The sequence below is a fragment of the Falco rusticolus genome, chromosome 3 (assembly GCF_015220075.1).
Source record: "Falco rusticolus isolate bFalRus1 chromosome 3, bFalRus1.pri, whole genome shotgun sequence".
Lineage (NCBI taxonomy): Eukaryota > Metazoa > Chordata > Aves > Falconiformes > Falconidae > Falco > Falco rusticolus.
The window spans coordinates 4,032,889-4,056,326 of NC_051189.1; the positions used below are offsets into that span (position 1 = coordinate 4,032,889).

Consider the following 23,438-nt stretch of genomic DNA (forward strand, 5'->3'; position numbering starts at 1 on the left):
AGATTAAAAAAAAAAATCCATATGTAGATTATTTTGAATTTTTACTGTATTAATTAAGGGAAAATGGTTCTCTCATTTCTCTCCATGACAGGCATTTTATTTCCCTTGTGTGTTTTCAGAATACATATCCTGTGGCCTTTGTTTTCTTGTAAAGTTAATTAAAGATTTAGTTTTACTTATAAAACAAACAAAAAAAAAAACCCCAACAAAACAAAACACCAAACTATTTTCATAAAAAATATCTATTTAAAACCTACAACATCCAAATCAAGTGTTTTCTGACATAGCAAGGGGCACACTGCTCACGGAAGCTCATTTCTGGAGACCATCTAGTATGAATTCACTAATTAATTCTCTTCTTCCCAAAAGCTTTGCTTATATTTTGCTGTTGTTACTAGCCCAGGTAGCAAGGGTTACTCTATACAGATTGTGCCTTGTCAGTCTGGGAGATCACTTCAGGCTTTAGTTGCGGAGGGGGGGTTAAGCATATCACGGTGCTTCAGACAATTCAAAGAACTCAGTAATTTCATGGGACAATAACATTTCTGCAGTGAAAGATCCCCCTGTTGGCTTTCCAAGCTGGTGGTTTCTCTTTGCAAATGTGCTAGGCCTGCATCTGATTTTTATGAAGATTTGGTAATGTTTCCAACTCTGCCACAGTCTGTTCGAAGTTTATTAATGTGGAAAGTTTTGACACGCACAGGAAATGATCACTAAGGGCCAGGTTCCCCAGTTCCATTCTGCTGTGCTCCCTGCTGCTGTTCTTGGAACAAAATCTCAATATTTTTTTCCTTGGCGGCACTTGTTTTGCTGTGTTTGCTGGGCCGCAGTGCTACTGCAGTCTCCAGAGCTCCCACTCCTGCTTACTTTCTGCCTATTGGAAACATCACTACACACCCAAGGGGGCTTTGAACTCTGCTCTTCTTGCAGGCAAGAGAAGTAAAACCCAAACTACCAAAACAACTTCATACAAACACAGAAAAAAGCCAGAGTGTGGAGATAAGAGTCCAGGCTCTCACCTATGGAGGGAGAAGAAAGCATTGCTCCGAGTGCCCACGTACCAGCACACCCGAGGTTCAGATGAAAGTCTCCCATCTCAGTTCACCACCTCTCATAATCTTGGCAGTCTCCTCATGATGTAGCAAGGGAAGAAGAAGAAATGAAGATTTCAGGGGTGAAACATCTGCATTTCAATTGGAAGAAGATCCACAGAGCAAACAGGGGATGGTGTTAGGGCAAAGAATAGAAAATCTCTAATAGGAGGCAAGTGGGAATGAGAGGATAGTCTATTTGGAGATCGGCAATACTGCATACCAGGTATACGGCCAGAAAAACAACCAGTGATAGCAGCACTTGTCATATATATTGAATATTTCTGCTACCTAACAGCATAAATCACCTAAGACTGAAACCTCACTACACAGCCTAGGCACAGGAATGGCCTCCTGGTCTAGACTGCCAGGTCCTTCAGATTATGAGGACTGAAATTTTCAGGACACAAGAATAATTTCCAAGGAGTCAGACTGATGTCCATAGCTTCAGACACAGAACACATTCATAGCAGGAAGGGTTGAAGGGCAGGGCTTCCTTGACAGCCTAAGGTATCTTTTTTCCTGTAGTGCAAATACTTAGATTTGCTACCCAGAATGCCTAGATTTGCTACCCAGAAAAACATTTTTTTACAAAGTGTGGCTTGACTTTCTCTGAATTCAAATGTTTTCTGTTGTTACAGCATAAAATGGAATACTAAGAATACAACAGCACTGCAAGACGAAACTGCAAGTACTGCGTGTACAGTCTACCTTGAGTATATGCATTGCCTACGTGTGTCACACAGCATCAAGATGACATATAGTTTTCTACCTCATTCTGGGAAGTATTAAATATTTAAAGCATGGTCGACCATTCTGTCCCAGCTACAGCAAAGTGAGATTTCCCATGAGGTGGACTTTCTCCTCCTCTCGTCGGTTCTTTCATGACCCCTTTGCTGAAAAAGCCTCCAAGTCTTTCTAAAGCACCGACTCCCATTTGGAGAGATGCCAGGATGCACGTAGCGTTCTACAAACAGTTGACGCCACTGCTTTGAAAGTAATGTGAGGAGATGAAAGACTCCACCTGTGTTTAGACAATAATCCCCTTATCTAATCACAATAATTCAGAGTTATGCATGCCACAGTAGCATGAAGCGTATCATACCATTAATCCCTGTTTTTAACTGTGACAGTGAGTTTAGAGGTTTTGTTTCCTGTACTGTATAACCACCTTGATTCTATTAAAAGTTATGAGAGGGTTAGATTTTCTGAGGTCAGCCTCTCCACAGTGCAGATAAGTCACTGAGATGAGCAGCCAGGCTTGGCGAGAACGTAATGCTGTACCTACATGTACCATTCTTCTTGCATGGTTATAAACATACCTACTAATTCCATCTAAAATAAGACTTTGCTGACTTCCAGGTCTTGTTCCATGCCTCTCTGGCAGATCCAAAGAGGCACAACAAGCACTTCAGAAGTTGGTTTTTCTTCTGGGGTGGTGTTGGGTTGGGGTTTTGGCTTTTTTTTCCCCACTTTTTTCCAACAGAAAATATTCAGGTTGTCCTCTTGGCCCCACATGTATAAATGCCATTAGATATATACTCTTCGTTACCATCTTCTAAGGGTATTGAAAAAGCCATTAATGCTAAAATTCTTACATTTTATAAGGAGTTTTACTGGAACAGGTTCTGAAGCACTTTTAACACTTAAACTGACTGCATAAACTATAAAACAAATTCTGCCTTTCCCCTCATATTTACTTCTGCCTCTGCAAGAGCCAGGGTAGAAGCCATGGTGACATGCTGAATTCCAAGGCTTGGACGCTCCATGTAGAGGACAGCCAGGTGTCCGTGCAGAAGAGACAGCATCATTTTCTCTTGGGAGTTTCCCTGTGTCCACAGGAGACTTAAAGCAAAACCTGCTTACTTTTTTCAGTCGTTGGTATAAAATGGTGATCGTGGAGCAGAGGAAGAGGTTCCAGGGTGAATTTCAAAGAGAAAGTGGTCAGAGGTTAAGTCAGCCTCAGCCAAGGAGAGAGGCAAGTGGATTAGGAAGCCCTCTACTGAGGACTGGAACGGGCCATAAAATCAGTATCTCAGAGAAACTTTTATGTCCATCAGCTGCCAGGAATTTTAGCATGCAGGTTCCACTCCTAGAGGTATTTTGTGGAACCCTCTTGGAAATAATGAGTAAGGAAATGGTTCATGACAATTATTCTCCCACTACTGAATGAGTGCTCCTGCCTGACCACCGGTTTGCGATGAAGTCCTGCTGTGCGAGTCTCTGCCCCCTCTTCCCTCTGCCTCTAACTTCTGCATTATGCTCCTAGGTAGACACACAGAGCAGGGGCTATACATTTACATGACTCACTGCATGATTCTGCAGATAGTACTGATGATTGTTGTTAAAAAGTACCAGCAGGCTGCATTCTGTTCTGAATTTTTGGCACTGACATGAAGTTTCCATTTGGTAATGCATCTGCCAGGGCTGGGAGAGCTGAAAGGTGGGACAGAGGGTTGTTTCCCTCATCCAGCATATGCTGCAATTATTTTGTGATTTCAGTATTTATTCCAATGTAGGGCTGTATGCAATCACCTCCTACAGTCAACAGGACCTTCTGTTTTGTGGTGTGCTGTATTTCTGTGTGTACTGTAGCTGCTCATTAAAAATGCAGCTGTGTTCCCTGGAGGAACACTGTTTTTAGGTGGAAGTCATGTTTGGGTATGCAGACCTTAGCAAAGCGTGTATTTTATGGCACCCACAGCACCTATGGAACTGTTAGATGTACAACAACCCATAGACACTCTGACATTTAAGTGTTCTATATGGTCTTCATAGGTTAACTACTAGTAAACAGCATAGCAGTTAGATACTAGAAAAATCAGGTTAACTCTGAAAAATCTTTAGCCCCAATCTACTTTAGATGCTTTTGCTTCACTGTGTTTTTCAATGGGCAAAAAAAACCACTTCTGTTTTTTTCATTGAAATACCGGTAGAAACTTTATTCTGTTTCCTTTTGTACTAAATACTGTCAATAAATAGCCTGAGGACAAATAAAAAAAAAAGAAGAGAAATAATTCATCCTGTTATCCTGGCTTCTGCTGACACCAGACTTCTAAGAATATGCATTTCCTACTCACAGTTCTGTTAATTCCTGTAGCACTCTTATGTTCATTAACTTCCTTTTAACACTACTGTAGATTATTTCCATGCAGTTGGGGAAAAAAAAAAAAAAAAAAAAAAGGTGCAAATGGAGCAGAAAACAGAGTGGGGACTACAGAAGTTTGTTAGTTTAACAACAGAACTCCAAGAGCAACAACATTTTCAAACAAATGCAACACAAAATCCTCCTACACTGCAGTGTAACAATCAATTTGTTTGCCTAGAAAACTCCTAAAGCGCTTGTAAGGGAAGAAAGAAGTCAGACAGACAACTCAACAATATTGGGAGATGGAATTTCTTAGCATAAAGTCCCTACAGCAAATTGCAGGCAAAAAATGAAAGCTTCCAATGAAAGGGCCATGTGTTCAATTAAAAACAATAATTAGCATTCCTGTCCTTACCTCAGCAACACTGGCTCCTTTTGCATGAGTTTTCATACAGGAAATTCTCAATAAAAATGTACCACAGTTGGGTTTTTTTTGCAAGAACTGTACTCAAAGACTTTCTGGTAAAAACTGGAAAGCTGCAGGAAATTGGAATGCTCCAACTGTACCTTCCTTCAGAAGCAATCAACTTCATCTCATCCCCAATGCATTAACTGCACAGTAAAACTATGAGTAAGACCATTCTTCCATGCAAATGCCCATAAATTCAGCCATTTTCACAGCAAAAATGAGAACATATACACGTTTGAGAGAAAGAGGGAGTTTACAGACATACAGAATTATATTATAAATAAAGGCATGAAGAGTGAACACATCACCTCTGATACTAGAACCTATGCCCTTCTTTCCCTAAAATAAGGTTCACTGCAAAGATGTATTTCATTATAAATGCTACAAGTTTAAAATAAATAGCTTTCCCGAATAAGAAATCTTTAATAAAAATACATGCTCTGCAGATGCATCACTGCCTGTTCGTTTTTCTCCCTTCTAATTAAAAGACCATTCTAACTTCTGGTTGAAATTCTCCCTGTTCAAGTGCAGTATATTCCAGAGGGTTGCAATGACATAACTTCACACACACATCCGAACAGGATTCCACATCTGCATTATGGTAACTTTGTCTTAGATTCCAATTTACTCTACAATATATTACACAGCAGAGATTCATTCAGATGATTTCCATAATGACAACAGTAGCTGGAAAAAAGTACTTGTCTGCTAAATTGAAATGTGACATCTATATCAAGGTAAACATCCGAGTCCTCTGAATACTTTATTGGCAGCCACACTATTTTAGCTTCAAAATAAATTTTCCCCAATAGCAGTTTTTATTCCATTTCAAATCCATCAGCTCGTCTAGATTCTAATTCCCAGAGCTGCCCCTTTGAGTTTTTAATCTTATCTTCCTAGTGTGAAAGTGCTGTGGACCAGCACTTTTAAACACAATAATGCAACAGTTTTTGAAAGCTATATAAACCGCGTGAAAGACTATCCTATTAATTCCCTTTCTCATTACCAATTTTTCTCTTTTATTTACAGGGCTTAGGGATTTTAAAACTCAGTTACTCCAAGGGAAAGAAGAACTTCAGTTTCACTGAGACCTCCCCTCTGGCTCTTGACATTTTCAGAAACCTGTTGGACAATAACATTCAGGTCAGCCCAGACATGGAAATTATGCTAAGCTTAAAAGAGATCGATTCTATTTTGTAGGCTCTGATAATGCCTTTGGGCTCAAAGCGCTTTACAGATACACTAGCAAAAGAAGATACTCATCTTCAGAGTATCAGACTGGTAGTACTAAGAAAACCCTGGCTGGAAAACAGGATGGTAAACTGATTAAAGAGCACCAGAGGGTAAAGAAGTAACTGGTTGTTTTATTCTACTTACAAAGACTTTTTGCTGAAAGAAATTATCCTGTGAGCTGGAAATAGACAACTTTCCTCTTTAGATGCAAACAACTACCAGTAACAGACACAGATGAACTGAAAGCAAATATTTATTAAAATACCATTGTTGAATTCAGCTAATTAACTGAGGGCGAGCCTAATGTTTTACGGGACTTTTGGTTTTTAAAAATGAATTCTTAGAGGGGGGAAAGGATTAAGATGATGCCACATGCCATTAACTGAAACACTTTGTCTTCCACTCCAAGTTAGGAAGACTGACCTAAGCTATCTGGAAGTTATGAATATTAAAGATAAACTAAAAACCTTGTCTCCAAGGCAGCAAGTTGTTGCTGATATTGTAACCTTTTGCACCACTCTGATCTGGGCCACAAACTCCTCCAGCCATCTGGATAAGGATTTCCCTAGACCAGCCTCCTTTTCCCTTTAGTGGTGCAGTGGCAGCTGGAAACCCTTTAAGAAAAAAATGTTTGCATCTCTCCAAGCCCCCTTAAAAGAGATGTCACACAGAAACCCTCTGGGTTTGCCTACTCAAGACAAAATACTGATTTTGCTAGAATATATGATCTTACAAACACTAACATCTGCAAGGGTGGTCAGTTTATAACACCAAATTACCTCCAGCATGAAACATGATGCCCACCCAGCCTCAGATCCCCATTTGAGGCAGTGTCCCCGTTTCACATATCTCCCTGATTTCAGACATCGATGGCATTCAGGGCCTTTGTGACTACCTAGACACTTCTGAAATTTCATAGGCTCAAAGTTTCTTGCCTGCGTCCCATCCAAAAATAAACCTTCAAAGACACGGGTACCCTTGGGCTGTGCTCAGTTCCTCCTTGTCATACATACATTCTGGTTTGCTGACAGAATTAATTGGTTTGTGGAGCATGAAGAAACAGAAATAGCAATGTGTACCTCAATTAGACTCTATTTTTTAAATAATTTTTAAATTATGAGACTTTAGGGACTTTAACAGGTTTGCTTGTTTCACTTCAATCAAACAAGGTTAGCAACTCCTCATACATCCAGCAGTTTAACAATATTAAAATATACTATCGAGTCAATCTTTCTGCAAGCAAATTCAAAGTGCACAGTAAGCAGATCTAAAAAGCCCTGTAATTTGCAACTGGCAATCACCGTTCTGGTAAAACTGTGAGGAGCTTCCTTAATTCCACTGCTGTTTAAACTCAAGAGCCAAAACACATCATAAGGTGTCTTTTATTGCTGTCAAGAACAACGATATAGATTCTCTTATTTAACCTTTTGTGACTTATTGGGATCCTCTGAGTGTGTCAGAAATGTTTGCTTCACTGAACAGTAGCTTGAGAGTCTCCCATTTTTCTGTTAGAAAGACACAGCACATAAAGTAACAGCCTTAAAGCCTGCAGTCAGAACCCACTGGCTCTTTATAAACAAACTTACATCAGTTCTTAATTATTAGACATTTCTATCATAGCAACGATAAGACAGTGAATGCTTCAACTCCGAAAGAAAATGCCACCTTCTGCCAGAAAACTGAGACTGCTTTGCTACGCTCTGCCAGTGCCTAAAGGGAATATAAATGGATTGAGGAGGAAATACACGATGCGTCACTGATAAAATAATCTGGCATCACAAAAGGACCAGCAGCTACGGCTCCACCAAAAGAATCAATAAATGTGCAAATAGCAGCTTCTTTAGAAATCATTGCTTTCCCTCCAATACGTGGTGACAAACTCTGTGATAGCATTTACTTCAGGCCACCAGCTTCATTAAGTAAATCAGACTATCCTCATCCACCCACAAACTCCAGATGTCTATGGAAAATATTGATTTTTCTTGACTATGTTCAGGTCAAAGATGCAATGCAATAAAATAGGTTAAGACAACTACTGCCTTTCCAGTTTGTAATTAGAGCCCCGAAACGGTGTTTCTAGGTCCTGGTTTGGGATCTGTTGTCAATTCACTTTGACCTTAGGCGAGCAAATTTCAACACTCAGCAACTTGCTCCTTGCTGTAAAACAAGCAGTTAACTTATCTCAGAAGGCTGGTTGTTTGGCTTTGAGACTTTTTGCTCTTTTTAAGTTTTAATGACTGAATAAAATCCATTTCAGTGTAAGTTCATTAGATACACCTCATCCGCAACCAAAATCACATGTGAAGGATTATGTATCTGAGGATCCACACTAGGAGCTGGGTCTCCCGGTATGTCAGGGGAAGGGAACAGCCTCCCCGCAGCACCATGCGCAGAAACCACCCTGCACCTTCAATGGGAGGATTTTTTCTTCATTGCTTTCCCTGGGAGGACCAACATCTTTTCCTGAAATGGATAAAGCTCTGAATAGCAAAGAGATACAGTTTAGAAAGTTAAATCAAGAAAACAAGAAATAGTGACTTTTATTATTGGCTTTAGGTAAGATGCAGAACTATTTCCCCGCTATTGCAAAGATCAAAATTAGCCAGAAAATTTGAGATACATAAATGGTAGTGAGCTGTGAGCCCATAAAGGTACTCCTGCTGTCCAAATCAAAAAAGCAATGATAGCAGCCACTTCATCTCACTGTGATCCACAAAACATGGTTTGGTATGAAGGGATACAACAGATTAGAAACAAGAGTTTATAATGAAATTTAATGCCCTCAGTTCTAATATATATATTCAATATTTAATACATAGCAAAGATATCAAAGCTTATTGTGCCAGAGCTTCCATAAAAGCTTACAACAGTCTTTATGGAACGAGACACAGAATTTAATCATATCATTTTTCTTATTGGATTATTTGATCCTTCTTTGATTATTTTTTTATCATTAGCAGTGAGCACAGTACAAACACCACTCTTTTCTTGACTCCAGATCGCCACTGATAGCTGAGGTAGATGCACCACACAACAACTACAAGAAGAACCCTTGATTCACATCTTATGCACACAAAAAGAACAAAAACAATCGCTTCAGGTTCTGAAAGATATTAGCATGAAAAATGTTCACTGTTTTCAGATGAGCAGAAGAAGAAAAAAACCGCTCACCTCTTCAACAGTCTTATTTGGACTTTTATTTCTCCTGAACTTTAGAGAGTGACTTATCAGGAATTCCTGTGTGATCTCAGAATTTTTGGGAGAATCCTTTTCACTAAAATCATGTTCAGATCAGCCTCAACAACAGCATCAGGTGTTCCTGTCTCCCCAGACTGGATGAAACAAGTATCCAAATTGTGGTAGTAAGTCTCCCAAATTCAAACTGGCAGTCTGCATTAGGATCAAGCAAACATGAGCCATCCACATGATAAAGTCAGCCTGTTCCACCCTCTTTCTTCATGTTGTCCACTTTCATTTTTGGACAAGAACCTAAGTTTTGTGGCATTTCTACAATAACTTCTTTCTATCTTAGTGGCTGAATGTTGAAGGCATAGCAGTGTGCCTTTTTGAAGTGTCAAGCATCCTTACTTTCCTTGCACATAAAAGATTCACAAATTCATACAAAGTCCTTGAAACATTTGGAGTTTGAGCCTCAGCTTTGAACCAAGGAAAGCTATCATCTTGTTTCCCATTTCTGAGAGCACAGCCCGTGACAGCAGTATGCTGACTGTACTTGCCTAACGCTGTGATTTCAAGGTGATTTATTTTTGGGGGGCACTGGACATCCACCCGCTGGGAGTTAAACAACACTTCCATCTTTCGTTACTGTTCTGGTAATCACGTAGCTCTGGAAGGAACCATAGTTCATATGTACCAAAAATATCACATGAAAGCAAATGTTTTTTCCCCTCTCTTCCTTGTGGAGAACAGAGGAATAAAAGGACAGTTCTTGAGTCCTAAAGTTGGTGCCAAGTCTATACATTTTTTTCAGTTTGGGGCTGGTATTTTCCCAGTAGTACTCTAAGGAGCAGCTGCATCCCAGATATTGTGAGCATCAGCTATGCAAAGTCTCAAGACTATTCTGAAGACAGAAATGTTATTCAAGAGTGAAATATCAAAACCATAGGATTTTAAATCTTCAGATCTCATTTTTGCTAGGTAGAATACAAGATGCACATTCAGGTCATTAAACTGTCTCTTCAGACTATATTTATAGGAGTTGTACCAGCAAAGAGTGGTCCCGCAGAGGCGAGGAGCTTGATTCCCATGGAAAAACACCTGCTCCTCCAGCCAGCAGAACAAGCCGTTTACTTGAGCTCTTGTGAAACCACACAGTTAATGTCAGGCTGCTTAAGGTCAACATCACATCCAAGAAGTGACAGGAGTGCAATATATAGATATACGTACATATACACCCCCCCCCCCCGCCTAAAGCCAGCTATAATCCTGTTAGCATTGCCCAGGCTGGCCCCAGTGGCACTGCACTGTGGACTGATTCACCTCTACTTTCCATAGCAGGATCATAGCATTGCATCAGGAGCACACAGACCAGAACTCCTACCTCCAAAGCAGAAGTCCTGTCTGAGTATGACATTTCTTACCATTAAAAAGAGCTCTGAGTGACCCACCAGCGGTATTTTTTTCCCAGCAGTGAGAAGACACAGTTTGATAACGCAACATTTCATGGTAAGCAAGCAAAGTGCCTTTTGGCTTCTCACTCAACAGATACTTGACACCCACACATTGTGCAAACTCTATGTCCTCGTGCAAACAAGACCATTTGAATTTACAAAGGATGCAAGATATAAAATCTAAGACTAACAAAAACTGTATTTTTTTTAACACTGTACATGAGGAAGCTCTGAAAACTGTTCAGAACAGCAAACTGCTACCAGCAAAAAAACCCAGAAAAATATAAAATAATACTGCATCACCTAATGAAAGAGCAGCTCTGAAGCCTGTTCTTTATGGGTTCTTTCACCACAACCTGTCTCAAGTGCTCTAGGCCCAGAACCTTCTTTTCATACCTATCTGGAAAAAACCTGCATAAAGTACTACTCACGGTGTAACAATCATGTATTCAGTTTATTAAAAGTTTTCTTTTATTTAGCTCAATGAAATGGCAGGAAAATCAAGAGATCTTTAATGCCAACACAGGTTCCAATTTACTACACTGCAAGTAGGCAAAATGCAGAAGGAAAAACAAGAACATGCTGAAACCTACATTTTCTTTTCAAACCATCGTTTTGAAACTGATTAAAAAAACCCATCACTGTTACTTGATAAAGTTTGAAATCAACAGTAGAAGCTATTGCAGAAAAGGCTGGTGTATAGCATCTCCTCATTATTTGCCTGCACAATAAAACAGGAAGTTGTGAATGTGCTGTGACACGTGGTGCTAGAGGGATTTTTATCACTCTCCTTTTGCTTATGGTTTGCTGTGTGTTATTGCCCCTAGTGATGCTAAGTGGATGTAAGAAAGATTATTTCTGGTATACGTGATGCAAAAGTACACATAAAAAATGAGGAATGTAAGAACGTGTGATGGTTGAGGTCAAGTTGTTCCTACCAATGCAAAGTATCGGCTAAAAAAAAATAATAGTAATAGCAGCCTTAATTAGAACAGTCATCTTAAAATATTACAGAGCTTGACAAAGACAACTAAGGGACAGTCAGAAGGGTAAGCAATCCCTGCTGGAAGCAATCCTTCTAACAGGCTCCAGCCGCCACCTGCCAGAAAGCTTGTACCTTCTCTGGGTGAGCTGGGTGCTCCAGCACCTCCAAGTGAGCTAGAGCCACCACCTGCAATTTAAAACAAAACAAAACCAACAGAAACACCCACACCAACCAAACAAAAAAACCCCACGGTAACAACCAAAAATAACCCTAAAAACCCAAACAAACTAACCCCAACAGCTTTTTGCCACTTTAAAGCTGATCCTGGTTGTGCTAAGGGAAATGCAAATAACAACTCAACAACTCTCTGACTTATAGGGAATTCCAGTTTTCAGCTAAGGAATAGGTTTATGCAAACTACATAGCCAGGGCTCCTTGCAAGCAGAAGAGCTTACAACCTCCCCTCTCTCCGTTTTTTGGGTTTTTTTTTTTAAGAAATTTGAGATTTTATTTGCTCTCTGCTTTTGAAACAATAACAAGAAGGACTGTAAAACTTCAAATCGAGAAAGGAAAAGAATACTGAATGAAGGCACATTTTATTGGCTATACAAATACACATAGATACACACATAGAATAACACAGTTTAAATAGGTTTATTTCAGTTCCAACTAACTAGCTATTCTTTAGCTCAGAAGAAATGAACAAACTCTTGGAACATCTGAAGAATTAACCTCAGAAGTAATTTAAATTTTAAAAATTTAAAAAACACTCAAGCACCTATCCCTAACATTCATGTAGCTGGTAAGCTCCACTCACTGATCCAAAAAGCCATTTTTTGAGTGCATACACTCCAGGAATTAAACTGATGTTACTTTTGCTAGATTCTCAAATCCAACCAGAACTCCAAGTCAAGCCTAGCAGCTTTGCAAGAAATAGAGGAACAGAAGAATAATCGCCATTTTCTGAAAATCTAACACTCAGCTTTTCTGATCCATAGGCAACAGCACTGCTCCTCTTGGCAAGGCTCACATGTACAGGCACCATCCACAAGACCTTGGGCTCCACAGGGACCTGCAGACCCCGCTCATGGCAGCACACTTTGGTGCCAGCAGCCTCCTCTCAGCCCCCTATTCTCTCTGGAATCCTCTCATGGTTTTATCTTGGTTTTACGGTTCAGATATCAGTAGTTAGCTTACTTGAACTAAAAATGTAAACAAGTGGTTACATGTAAACACAACGAAGACCACTAAAGGCTTAGTGTCCTTCTGTATTGTCATGTATTACTCAAATGCAAGCTTCCAGAGATGCGCAGTTTGGCTCTCAGCAAGTCTTAAACTATTATTTGAAAGAACTTTGGTGGAAAATCTCTCAGGTTTCTAAATTCCAACATGACCTGTCTTAGGAGCTCTTTGCTGTCCTAATCTCTCATTATTCCTTAGGTATTTCTGTGTAACCTCAGCACGTGGCTTCTGAGGAAAGGGTAAAAATAAAAACCTCCTACGGCTCCTTCTCCAATCCTCTGCAGAATGTGAAACCTAACTTCACTGCGTTTAAATCTGTACAGTTTACTACTACACATCCTGCTTCCACTGTTAATTAACGGCTCAAAATCAAGACATCCATGTTCTGAAACGCTGCTGGAACACAATTATAAAACACGATGCTGCAGAAAAGCCAAAGGTACTGAGCTACTTGCCATTATGCGCTGCCAGACTGGGTGTTACTAAAATGCAATACCAAAATAAGCAGGACAGCAAGACGTAGTTTCTGATACCGATGCCAAGTTGTCCATGAAGAAAATACCTATTGGGTAACTGAACCTTAGAAGGTATTTTGGGGACCAATGTGAGAACATCTACTGGAAGGAGAGGAATAAGTAATGGGAAATTGCTAGTAAAATGAGTCAAAGCAAAGGAACATCTCTGAACATTAAACCCTTATACTTATTTTATTCCTATCGTACATAGCAGCTACAAAATGCAGACTGAATATTTATTAGCGAACTGGAACAGCAGCAGCTTTGCTGTGCCTCTTCCATTTAAAATCATCATGATTCAAGAAGTGGCTCAAGGATGGCAGAAATCTTACAAGATAATCTACAAACTTGGAGATAAAAAAAAAAATAATCAATTTGAGCATACTAAAGGACAATTTCAAAACCCACAACTTTCCGGCTGATACTTCTGCCAAATATTATTTATCTGCATAAAAGTAAAAGCCATATTCCTTTCTGTATGCAGCAGACATGTTAACATCTGAATATTTTACAATTTTTTTGAAGAAGTCGGAAAAAACAGCTATTTCCTAATAAGACGGTATTCTCTCAGGAGCACTGTAATAAGAATTTTCTTAATCATGTGAAAAAAAATCAAAATACTTCTTGTTCATGCTACAGAAAGGTACCTTGAACACTGTTGGTTTTTTTTTATATTTCAGTAATTCAGCCAAATACATGTCCTGAGTTTCCTTGAATAAAGAATAAATAAAGGTATGGGACGCTAAACAAATCCCATTTTGATTCCATCATCATCCAGAAAGTCATTAAATAAATTAATCATTGCAGACTCTAGTTAGCAATGATTATTTCTAATCTCCAAAGAGCAAGAACTGACATTCAGATCACAAGGGGAAGTGAAAGCGAAAGAGCCGTTGAGTTTTCTTGAGCTGCAGCTCACCAAGATGCAAACATGAAAACTCAGCATTATGTGGTGGCACCATAACGCACAATGCCCCTGTAAGGAAAATCCTAAATAAGGTATCATTTGGAAAGGATATTTGGGTTGAAAGTAATGGAAACTACTTGTCCATAATGGTTTCATGCAAGGAAGGAATTCAAGGGAAATCCAGTGTGTGGTACTACCATTGGCTGGCTTTGACTGCATGATAATTTCCCCAATAATATGTTCTCCATCCTCCCTCTGTTTTTGTGGTTTGAATTTTAATTTTCTTTCAATAATAGTAAGAGACAGCATCGCCTCATGTTCTGCTTTTAGACCTTTCTGTATCTTTGCTCTCCAGGTTTTTTTGAAATAATTCCCTACTTTCTCACTACTGTCTACGAAGAAGCTGTCCTTCAAGCCACGGCACCGAGCACACTGATGTTCAGCTCACCCCCAGCTGCTTGCCTCCTCCACTCCCAATCACGCTATTCTATCGGAAGAAATTTGTGGCATGAAACATTTCTCTAAACAAGAACTATTTGGAAAAACTCTTTACAGATTCTTAGCAGTGCACTGGTTTGAACTTAATGCTCTTAGAAGATGTAGAACGGTCTTATTTTATTAGAGGCAAACTTTATAATATTAAATATTTTACAAGCTGCAGTTCAGAACTGCCCATATGCTAACCATCACTTCCTACATTTTCATTTATAAACTTTACAATATTATCAGAATCTGGATACTGTAGACATGCAGAAGAGGAATAAAAAGCAAAAAAAAGTGGGGGAAAAACCCCAAGATATGGCAGTCATGACTTCTTAAATTTTCCATTATTTATTATGCCCAAGCCTTTTACAGTCATACACGTCACAAAGGGACACGTGCTTTTCAAGCCATTTGAAATATATACATTAGGAAAAAAAATACCTTAATGGTTCAACTATCTGCCACTTGCCTCCTCAAACCTCTCCCAATCCCCTCTTCCCACAGATTTTCCTGGATTTCAACTGTATCTTTCAGGAACCCCACACTTCCCCAAGTTCAACATTAAGAGTCTGTCCAAGGCACCAGACCAAAAGTTACTGAGTTGGAGAGTGAGGAATAGAACCTAGAACTGGATTTTTCATCACTGCACTGGAGCAGCAGTTCTGTATTTAGCAATGAACACGTCTCTGTCAAAGATCCAACTGCCTAAATGCTCTTTTATCCCTGTGTTTACACAGATATCTTGGAATCTGCTTGCCACACACAATGAAGCCAGATTAAAGGTCCACATTTGGATTAATTCAAGCAAGGTGGTCCCAGAATGTTTCCATCTAAAAAGATCAGCGTTAATTAGTCCCACTTTATTTTAATACATGAGGAGGACAGGATTATGTTTTTGGTCGTCCCAAACTCATTTCAGCCACTGAATACGTGCTTCACAAAAGGGTTGGTTCTCTCTGACTTTGGCACATGGTGTCACACTCAAGGATTTGTTAAGGACTAAGTCAACGACTCAGATCAAAGTCAGTATCTGGCAGCCGAGGTCTCTCCTGAAGCAAAAAGGCTGCCTCTGACAGGGGGAAAAGTTGTTGCTACCAAAACTTCATTGCATCCATGTGCTCAGGGCAAAAATTCCAATTTTTCAGTTAACAGGACAATAATCAGAGTGCCAGATGTTACCATCAAGCAGAATTTAAACTTCAGCAGCATGCTTTGAATAGCAGAACCATTTAAGAAGCAAATCTATTTCTGGAAGGTAATATACAACACACGGTCAAGTTGTGAAAAAAACACTTAAATCCCCTTGTTCTTCCTCTTCCCTACATGATCATTTTCTTTCCCTTGTTAAAAGCATCCTTGCTCAGCCCTTCTGTCCTACGTTACTTCCCACACCTTTTTCCCTAACTCCTTGACAGGCATGTTATTTGCAAAATCTGTTATTTTATAGGAAAGAGCCATGAAGACACAAACCAGGGATGCATCGATGAGACGTAACGCAGGGAGAGCCAGACCCCGCTGTGCCGCCAGCACGCTCTGTAGCTGAGGCAGTCACTGCCAAAGAGCAGAAGGAGCAGAACTCGACCGCTGCTCCTTGTGGGGTTGAGTTTTGCTACGTACTTTCTTTAATCGGTTTTAAGCAACGCAGAGCAAAGTTCTCAGAAACACCATTAATGGGTAGCTATGGATCTCCAGCATTGCTGCCTGTCCTTCTGGAGCCTCTCGGTTATAAACAAGCTTATGAAAACCAGGAGATTGGAGTTAGGGTTGACACTGCCTTGAAGGACCCATTTCATCCTGGTTTCTGTGGCTCCCAGTCAACAGTGGGCAAAAAGGAATTAAAGGGAAACGAATTGCTCCATTTCTTGAAGCTCGTGTCAGGACCAAGTGTAACTCTGGAACCTTTTTATTTAAATACAATACTACATCTCATATAGAAGTGTCCTGCAAGAAGCCGACCCTGACTTCCCCTATTATATAGATGAGCATGCTGGCCTTTAGGCTGTCGCCAACCACGTCTACCAAAACATTATGATTTAAGAGGTAGCTCCAGTGTTGTTGTTTTCTTCCACGGGTTTGAAACCCAGCTACCTCCTCTACCATACAAATGAATTATGAAGAGTAGCCAAGGCGCAACCGCAATGAAAAAGCAAGTGTTTGTTTTGGTAATCAGTGCTCTACACAAGTGGCCAAAAGAAACCCTCTAAGATCAAGCTTCATTGTTTCAATATAGACCATCTTTTTTTTTACTTTTACCTGACTTCAACGCTCAAGTGCAGCAGAGCAAAGGTGATGCTGTCGGGTTGCTTGTACAGACAACTCCCTAATTTCTGGAAAATTTTAAGACACCACTCAGCTACTTGAAGTCAAATCCAAAGACAGACTTCTGGTTTTATTTCCTGAAAGCATTAAGGCACGTACACAGATGTAAAATTATTTTCTGTTCAGCTTATTATATAGCTTAAATAATAACAGCTAAATTATTTCTCATTTTTTCCATTAAAACACCCCATTGTCTTTCAAGGGAGTTTTGTAAGCAAGGGAAATTATTAATCAAGGGAAATTATTAATCAAGGGAGCATTATTAAATAATCTCAGCACCTGCTTTTCCTGTGGATTTTTAGATTTCAAAAGAAAGCTGCTAGCAATGCTTGGTCATATATCAAAAACTTCTACGTGTTGTTTTATAATTAAGCAAAATTTAATACCGGGTAATTAAAGTATTAGGTTGTTGAACACTAAGCTTCTCGCAAAATCTTATTTTCAAATAAACTGAAATTCTAAATACATTCTAAATGGAAGAGAAAGCAGCAAAGGAAGCCAATTTTCCCTATTCAGCACTTACAGTTATTTTTCCAAAGTTTTGCTAGAACAATGCCAACCTAATTTTTAGGCTGATATACTTCCAGCATAAACACTGCATTCTCTCTTACAGCTTTCAAATGTTAGCGAGTACATCCAAACATTAAAAGACAGCCTACTGAAGCTGAGGCACCACACAAACCCGTGACAGACCAACAGCTCCTGGTATTCTCCCTCCCATCCTTTTTGTCAATCTCAACGACTCAATCACACACAAAGTAATAGGCCTAATCCTGCTAAAAGACAGAAGTAACTTTTCCATTTTACTTATTTTCATCATTTTTTGCTTCTAGTAAAAAGACAGAAAGCTAAACACCTGAAAAAAAAAAAAGAGATCATTCAGTATTCAACATGTTTGTGTACATGTGAAGCCAGTGTTTTAGATGTTTTTATTTGAAATGTCTCCCAACTCTGCTGATGAAACCAATAGCAACATGTCGCGATTGTGACAGATTTTCAAACAAGTGGGTAATCACAGTTTTGCATGTGATTCTTCTACATTTAAAAAAGAAGACTAAAGGAAAGAAATACTAAAATTCAATTTGAATACATTATTACAAAAGCTACCTTAAATTCAAGAGTGAGCTGCTAAACATACGAGAAGGCAGGGAAGAATTTTTAGTTTTAAAAAGAAATAAAATATTATAAGGAATAACCATGTTATCCTCCATACCGCATTGGAATGATGCCCTATCAGTAGTAAATAAAACAGGAACTTTGAAACACACAGGCTTCTGCTTGCACAGCTTCAGTTAAACATAGAAATCAAGGTGTGGGCTGAATTTCACTGAATCAGTGGATTTATACTGACATAAAAATGCAATGAGAGCTGAATGGGAACTATATTCCTGCAGGCTCAGCTATTTCACCTTCTCTAATAATTTCTATAGACCACTGAGTTGTCGACATATTTTTTCTCACTATTAAGAAATACTGACAATAAGCATATAAATATATTTCTTGATGACAAAATTTTAATTTCTCTCACATATATCGCTTTTTCTCCTACATCATGTTATGACACATCTCCTGCGATTTTTAGATTTTTCTTAAAGCTCTTTTGTCATGCAGATTGTACCTCTTTATAAATAGTTTTTTTGCAGTGGCAAATCTCCAATGTGACAATTGTCAGGGCTTTGGTCCACTGAGTTATCTAACTTCAGTGCTTAATTTTAAACATATGAATAGTCTCCCTGAAATGTAATACTCATATACACTTAATGCTTATCATAGTTATTAATAAATAGCTTTTGTATCAAGCACTGCCTGGAAACATTGAGAGTAAAGCTTCATTCTTCAGAGATACATATAGGACTAAGATGATCCATACTTTGCAGCAGACTCAGTGCATCACAAATTAAAGTAGTATCAGAGGAATAACAACCACCTCGTATTTTGTTTTTCATTATTATTTGCTACATGTTCAGGGAACCCAGTTGTTTACGATTATTTACAAATTATACGCAACATATTGTAAAACAGCCCTGAAAAAGCCTCTAGTTAATTTGCCTAAGGTAAATAAACGAAAGCAAACTACTTTAAATTCTACACCTCTACACTTAGAGCAAAAAGGCAAGCTGGTAGGCTGTGCATATTGCCTAGCATCTTTTCACGGGAAGTTTTCATGATAATCAGTTTCACAGAAATTGTAGATTAAAAAGATCAGCAGACTCTTGCATTCACTCCCTTGAAATCCTGACAACTTCTGCATGTTCTCCAAGGTTTTCTGTCAGAGGAGCAAGTCCCATACATTTGGGCATGGAGATCACTGCTAAAGGTTGACATTTCACAGACCAGCTGGTACCTTCCAACCAACATGCTCGATCAAAAAAAAAAAAAAAAAATGGGAATAGGATTCGGCTCGAGATTAAAGACATCCAAATTTAGTCATCTGCATGCAGGTATGTCCTGTGCAGTTGGTGTTTACCATCCCATGCTAGTGAACGGAGACAGAGCTGCCGCAGCCGATGCAGGAGCCGGGCAGCCAGTGCAGTATGGCCTCTCGGATCCAGGGGATTGCTCTACCAGCCATATGTACTATCGAACATGGTTCAGCAGACACATGATCATGCTAAACAGCCCTTTTAAGATATATTATAACATCTATATCATGCATGATGTAACTTTTTAAATACATACTACAACACTATAACCTATCTTACCACATATTCAAAAATTGCCATTGATAACACAGGTTTTATACATTTTCACATGCTCCAGAAGTCGTATATATCTAGCAACCACTCTCATTATTAAGTCTGTAGATTAATCAACATCAGTCAATAAATTAGGACAGCATCCATCAAACAAGCATACAAGCAAGCAATCCAACCTATTTGGATTTTGGCCTCGTTAGTCTCTTGCTATTAAATGTAATACTCAGCACCTTCTTTTAAAGACATAAATGTACCCCTTGTGTTTCATGCTTGGTAAAGCCATGTCACTTCTCACACTTCCACTTGTATAAGAAGCCACAATTTAATACCTTTGAAGAATAGCTGACACCTTGTGGAAAATAAAAAAAAACCCCAACAACCCAACACCAAAAAGTCCATTTTGAAGGAGTTTTCATAATATCAGGTATGTTGTTGGCTTATTTGTGGTATATAATACCAAACTACTTTTCAAGGCAACACCTCTTTCAAAGGCCTTTTCCCAAGGAGAACAGCGGTTTCTACAGCAACCAGTTGTGAAATCTTAAGTCCAGGAGTAGCACATAAATAAAGCAAAGTGTGAAGAAGAAGGTTATTTTCTGCTAAAATTCTTCTTTAGTGAAGAACCAGAGAAAAACAGCATCAACAAGTAAGTCTAGTGGAAGAACCATACATTAAATATAAAGTCTCAGGAACTTTATCAGCTACATCAACTCACCACAAATGCCTTCAGTATTGCATCTGAAACATCCTCACCCTGTGTGCCATAACAATGCATAATTCTCAAAGCCTGTTCTTGTATCGTATTTATCTCATGGATTTTCATTCCGCAATATTTTAATGCCTCTTCCTGATTCTCCCCTTTTCACCCTGGCATAACTAAGCCGAGTTCAATCTCTCCTGGGTTCAAGCGTATGAGCGGTCTGGCACATGGAAAAAAAAAAATCTTTGGAGAAAGAGCTGTTAAGTAGCATCACTGGGGTTATAGAGATGGATTGACTGGAGGGGTACATGCAAGCCCAGAAGGTCCATGTGTGCCTGGACAGTAAGCTGAGCATCCGGATGCAGATGAGATGCTAGCACTGCATGAGAAGAGAACGCGGAAGGGTGCTAGAACACTTGCAAGGCAGTCGGGGTTATACTTTTAAGCAGAGATTAAGCAGCTCGTTAATTGATTAATCAAAACAATTAACTAGATGTCAAATCACCACAGCAGCGAATTTAAACAGTCAATTAATTCATATATTCAAAAGAACAGTAAATAATTAATAAGGAATTAAAGAGTTTGTTAATTATGTGGCAGTAGATTAGTTATGCAGAAAACTAAGTGAGAAGCAATTAATTAATTATGCAGAGAATCAAATGAGCCACAAAATATTTATGCAAAGAATCCATATAAATGGGCAGTTTAAAAGCAGATGGGTGGCAAAAATGCTGAGATATGTTAAAAAAAAAGTTTAATAAGGATCAATTACTAACAACTACAGTTAGCTAAGCTATTAAGAAAACCATTTGAATCAAGAATGAAGGTCAGGTCAGAAATCAATTGAGTGAGGACAATTAGGTTATCAAATAAATTCTAAAATAAAGACTCATCCAGACATTGGGAGTTATTGACAATTCCAAGGGGCAGGTTTGGTTTAGCAACACAGGTCAGCGGAACTGAAACGGACAGCAAAAATATGCCTCTGCCACAATATTTTAGTAACACAAACTTGCCATCCGCTTTGCCATCCGCCTTTGCTTACTGGCCCAGTGCTGTGCCCTGCCTGGTATTCAGTTTAGATTACAAATGAATTAGGATTCACGTTTTATATTCATCTGTAAATTGCCATGCATACAATTGTAGCATTAGACAAAAATAATACTCTGCATGAACATTATCTCCAAAGTTTAACTCCCCCAACATGCCTTCATTAAAATTGTAAATGAGCTGCATAATGGATCTGAGAAAACGGCCCCACTTACATCAGTTAAAGGGACAGAGATGTACATTATGGCATCACTGTAACTAGAAGGTAAGTTACACTGATGTGATGCTACAAACCTGCCCAAGCAGTGCCTCTGTGGTAACTGCAGACAGTATTGGCGATCAATAAGATACAGTATAATGTCCATCCGTAAGAAATATTTTATTTGAAATGTCTGTCTTATTACTCAGATGATTGAGATGATTTTTTAACACATCAAGTAATGCTAACCTATGGGGAAAAAAAAAAAACAAACCACCAAACACCACCACCCCCCCCCCAAACCAAAAACCACACCACAACAAAAAACACCACACACAAAAAACCCAAACCAGACTATTTTTTTGGTATAAAGTAATGCAAATTTTAAAAGACAAGGTGGTAAAGATTGGATGCAGTAGGTGCAGTTATAAATCAGCTGGGATTCGCCCATGTTTAAAGTTATTGGTGCCACTGGCTATCCTAGAGGAGGGAAGCACAAAGGCTTCCTTCATTTTCAAATCCAAAAGGCAGCCTGGGGATCTGAGAATGTGTCTATGTATAGAAATGCAGGAAAACTTTATGTGCTTCAAAGAAAAAAGAAAAAAAAACCCAAACCAACAAAACAAAAGTCAACCTCAGTAGTTGAAACAGATTCAAGCTGTGAACAGCTCCCGGCAGCACGAGCTCCAGGCTTGCCAGCAGTGTACGCCTCAGAGCATGGCTGCTCTAAGGATGACAAGACAAGGTTTACCTGCTTCCAGGACAGGAAAGACAGATGAAGGACTGTGAGAAAAACTGGTGTCTTTGGAAAGCCCTCAGGTCTCCTTGTTCACAGTATGGCTGCTACTCCATATTCCTGGGCTCTCCCTAAGCTCTCCCTCAGCTGGCCTGGCAAAGGATGGAGCAACAAACTCACGGTTGGGTTTTTGGTGCCCTTGGCTTCACTCCCCTAAACAACTGATTTTACTGCCAAGTCAATCACACAGTGCCATTCAGGGGTGAAATGGCATTAGTCTTTTCTAGCTTCACTTTTCCACATGTTCTTTATTACAGCAACAGGATTTGGAAGCAATGAGTACAAACATCCACAGCAATATGTCTCAACGTGGTCTGCACAATGAAAAAAGGTAAGAACTGATGCTGCCATTTATGATATCCAAAATCACCAATGTCAATTCCCAGCCAAAATAGCCTAGGAAAACTTTTTTCTAGAGACCATCCAAATTTCCATATCCAATGGAAACTTTTATCTCCTCAGGCTCTACCAAGATCATTGCCCATCACAGCGCTACAGCTCTGGAAAGTCAATCTCAACTTGTCTTGGGCTCCACAAAGATTTGGTTTAGCTTCTTTAGTTTATCAGCAAATTTCCTCATGAGCAGGTGGCTAGGCCTAATTTGTTTTATTTATCTTTGTATTTTATAACCATACATTTCACATAATAGCACTAACAAGTAATTATTTGGGGTACGATTAAGTATTTATGAAGATAAGTATTTATGTAGTAGTTTTTATGGCAATGATACAGCATGGAAGAATACAATCCTGGTATCACAGCAGAGGCCTTTGAAAGCTGGGACATGGGACATGGTGTGGAGGCCAACAGGCATGGGAGGAAAAAGGCCACAGGCTGACACTGGAGACCCAGAGCCATAAACAATTCATCAACAGGATTTCAAAGAAATGCAGACCTGGGAGTGGGAAAAGCAGTTTTAGGAGTAATAAAGAGATCAAAAAACATACTCACCATATGCAGCTAATGTATGTAAAATACACCACATATAGTGAATGCAATCATACCATGCAGTTGCACACCAGTTAAGAAACAAT

At 39.2% G+C, this 23,438-nt stretch overlaps 1 protein-coding gene across 4 annotated transcripts in view; it reads right to left on the bottom strand.

The window, feature by feature from the left end:
- The window catches only part of TRAPPC9 (trafficking protein particle complex 9), a 508,539-nt gene that overhangs the window by 165,948 nt on the left and 319,153 nt on the right, over nucleotides 1-23,438 (bottom strand). The window contains exon 22 of one of the 4 annotated variants that reach the window (XM_037379009.1): nucleotides 22,005-23,299. The exons of the other annotated variants lie outside the window; for them this stretch is intronic. Within the exon in view, the coding sequence (XP_037234906.1) occupies nucleotides 23,160-23,299 (140 nt within the window). The 3' untranslated portion in view covers nucleotides 22,005-23,159. Of the gene's footprint in view, nucleotides 1-22,004; nucleotides 23,300-23,438 lie in introns of those variants that run through there. 4 annotated transcript variants of the gene reach the window in all.